A 1,850-nucleotide genomic window follows, 5' to 3' on the forward strand; every position below is an offset into this window, starting at 1 on the left:
AGTCGGCACCTTAGGGGTTCGCTTCCCTCCTCCTCACATCCCCCCACTTCCCGTTTTCCATTAAGCAGGTAATAAAAACAAGTCAAACAAGCGGAACCCATGGGTCCCATACAGGCCCCCGACACACAGACACATGCACGCACGCACACACACATGCGCATACACACATGCGCGCACACACATGTGCACACACATGCACACACATGCACACACATGCACGCACACGTGCGCAGACACGCACACACATGCACACACACACATACGCACACAGACACGCACACACACACACATGCGCACAGACATGCACGCACACACGCACACACACACATGCACACACACACGCACACACACATGCACACATGGGCCGGGTCTCTCTACAAATCCTGCCTCCAGGAAGACATCCCCCAGCCACACATACGTGGCTTGTGATCACCCCGTGCCCAGGAAGACTAGAGGCACGCGGCCTCCCGCTTCTCCCACAGCCAGTTCCGTTCACTCGGGACGGTCGGTGAGCGGTGGCGGTCAGTGGCTGGTGTGGAACAATGTGACGTCTGCAAGCCCCCCCCACTTAAATGTCTCGTTTCGTACAGAGACTGACTCGTTCTGCCACTTACGGGCGGTCAGTGGGCCCCCAACGGGCCAGTTGGGGCGTAGTGATCTATGACGGGATTAGTCACCTCGAAAACAGGAGCCAGGGATGGGTGGGCTCCACGGGGGCCGCCTGTCCCTCCTTGGCCGCCGCAGGCAGAGGCGTGAGGGCGAGGACCCGAGGCTGCGGCTCACAGCCCAGCCTCTTCTTTCCCTCACTCCCTTTGTTCCATTCATTCTTCCCTTCCTTTCTTTCATCTCTGTATTTCATTTTCTCTCTCACCAGAGTTTCGTGCCCAAGATCTTTTCTTTGGGAGCAAGTCCGTGCCATTTCCCTGGACCCCGTGTACTCACTGTCACCCCGCGGCCACTAACTGACACTTGCTGAAGGAGGACCCGACCCAAGTGAATCCGTCGATATGATAAATTGTTCAGAGCACAGAAATTTGAGGTGGAAGTCGTTTTGGAACTCACCATCCAGGCCATGGACACAGACTACCAGGTGAATCCCCTCTTCCAAATTTTCTTCCTCTTCCTCTGGTGGGAAATACGGTATGTCAGAAGCTAGTACAGATAAGTCACTGTACAGAAATCCATCAATCTTCAGTTCTTTTTTAAATTTTTCTTTGGCCTGATAAAAACTGGAGAATACACTAATTAATCGCAAGCCAGGCTGTGCATTCCGAGTTGAACGGGAGATGAGCTACGCTGGGCTGCAGGAGGGATGGAGCGACTTGCCGAGCGGCGAAGGCTGAATACAATGTACGAGCCCTCGGCGCGGGATGCTAGCGAGGGAAGCCCTGCTCCGAACCCGGGGGCAGGAGAGCGCCCCGGGGAGACCGGAGGCTATACTGGTTTCGGTCCTGCAGATTTCTAGGTGGCCCCTGCACTGAACGGGACTTCCAAGATGCTATCCAGCTCCGGGGACCCACAAAACGCTTAACACGATAGCCCCAGAGCGAGAGCATCCTAACCCGGCCGGCAAGGACACCGTGGCGTGGCTGCCACCGACTTCTCCAACGTCATCTCCAAGTCTCAAAAAAGAGCACATTTCTCATCGCTCCCTGCGTGAACTATGTTGCTTGGCTTCCGTGCCTCTGCGCATGTGGCTCTATGCGTCAGAAATGCCTTTCCCATCCGGTTACTGTGTTCTCTGCCTGGTCATCGGACAAGGTGGTCGTTAAGCGCATGGGCTCAGGGGTCAGACTGCCGAGGTCAGAACCTCAGCCCCGACGGGTACTAGCGGAGGACCAACCGCTTAA

The 1,850-nt window shown here is 55.9% G+C and overlaps 1 protein-coding gene across 1 annotated transcript in view; it reads right to left on the reverse strand.

The window, feature by feature from the left end:
* Positions 1 to 1,850, reverse strand: part of FAM135B (family with sequence similarity 135 member B) — a 98,669-nt gene that overhangs the window by 7,155 nt on the left and 89,664 nt on the right. Inside the window, exon 13 of the mRNA XM_006913020.1 lies at positions 1,063 to 1,229. Within this exon, the coding sequence (XP_006913082.1) occupies positions 1,063 to 1,229 (167 nt within the window). The remainder of the gene's footprint in view (positions 1 to 1,062; positions 1,230 to 1,850) is intronic.

Source organism: Pteropus alecto, unplaced genomic scaffold (assembly GCF_000325575.1).
Source record: "Pteropus alecto unplaced genomic scaffold, ASM32557v1 scaffold105, whole genome shotgun sequence".
In the NCBI taxonomy this organism is placed as follows: domain Eukaryota; kingdom Metazoa; phylum Chordata; class Mammalia; order Chiroptera; family Pteropodidae; genus Pteropus; species Pteropus alecto.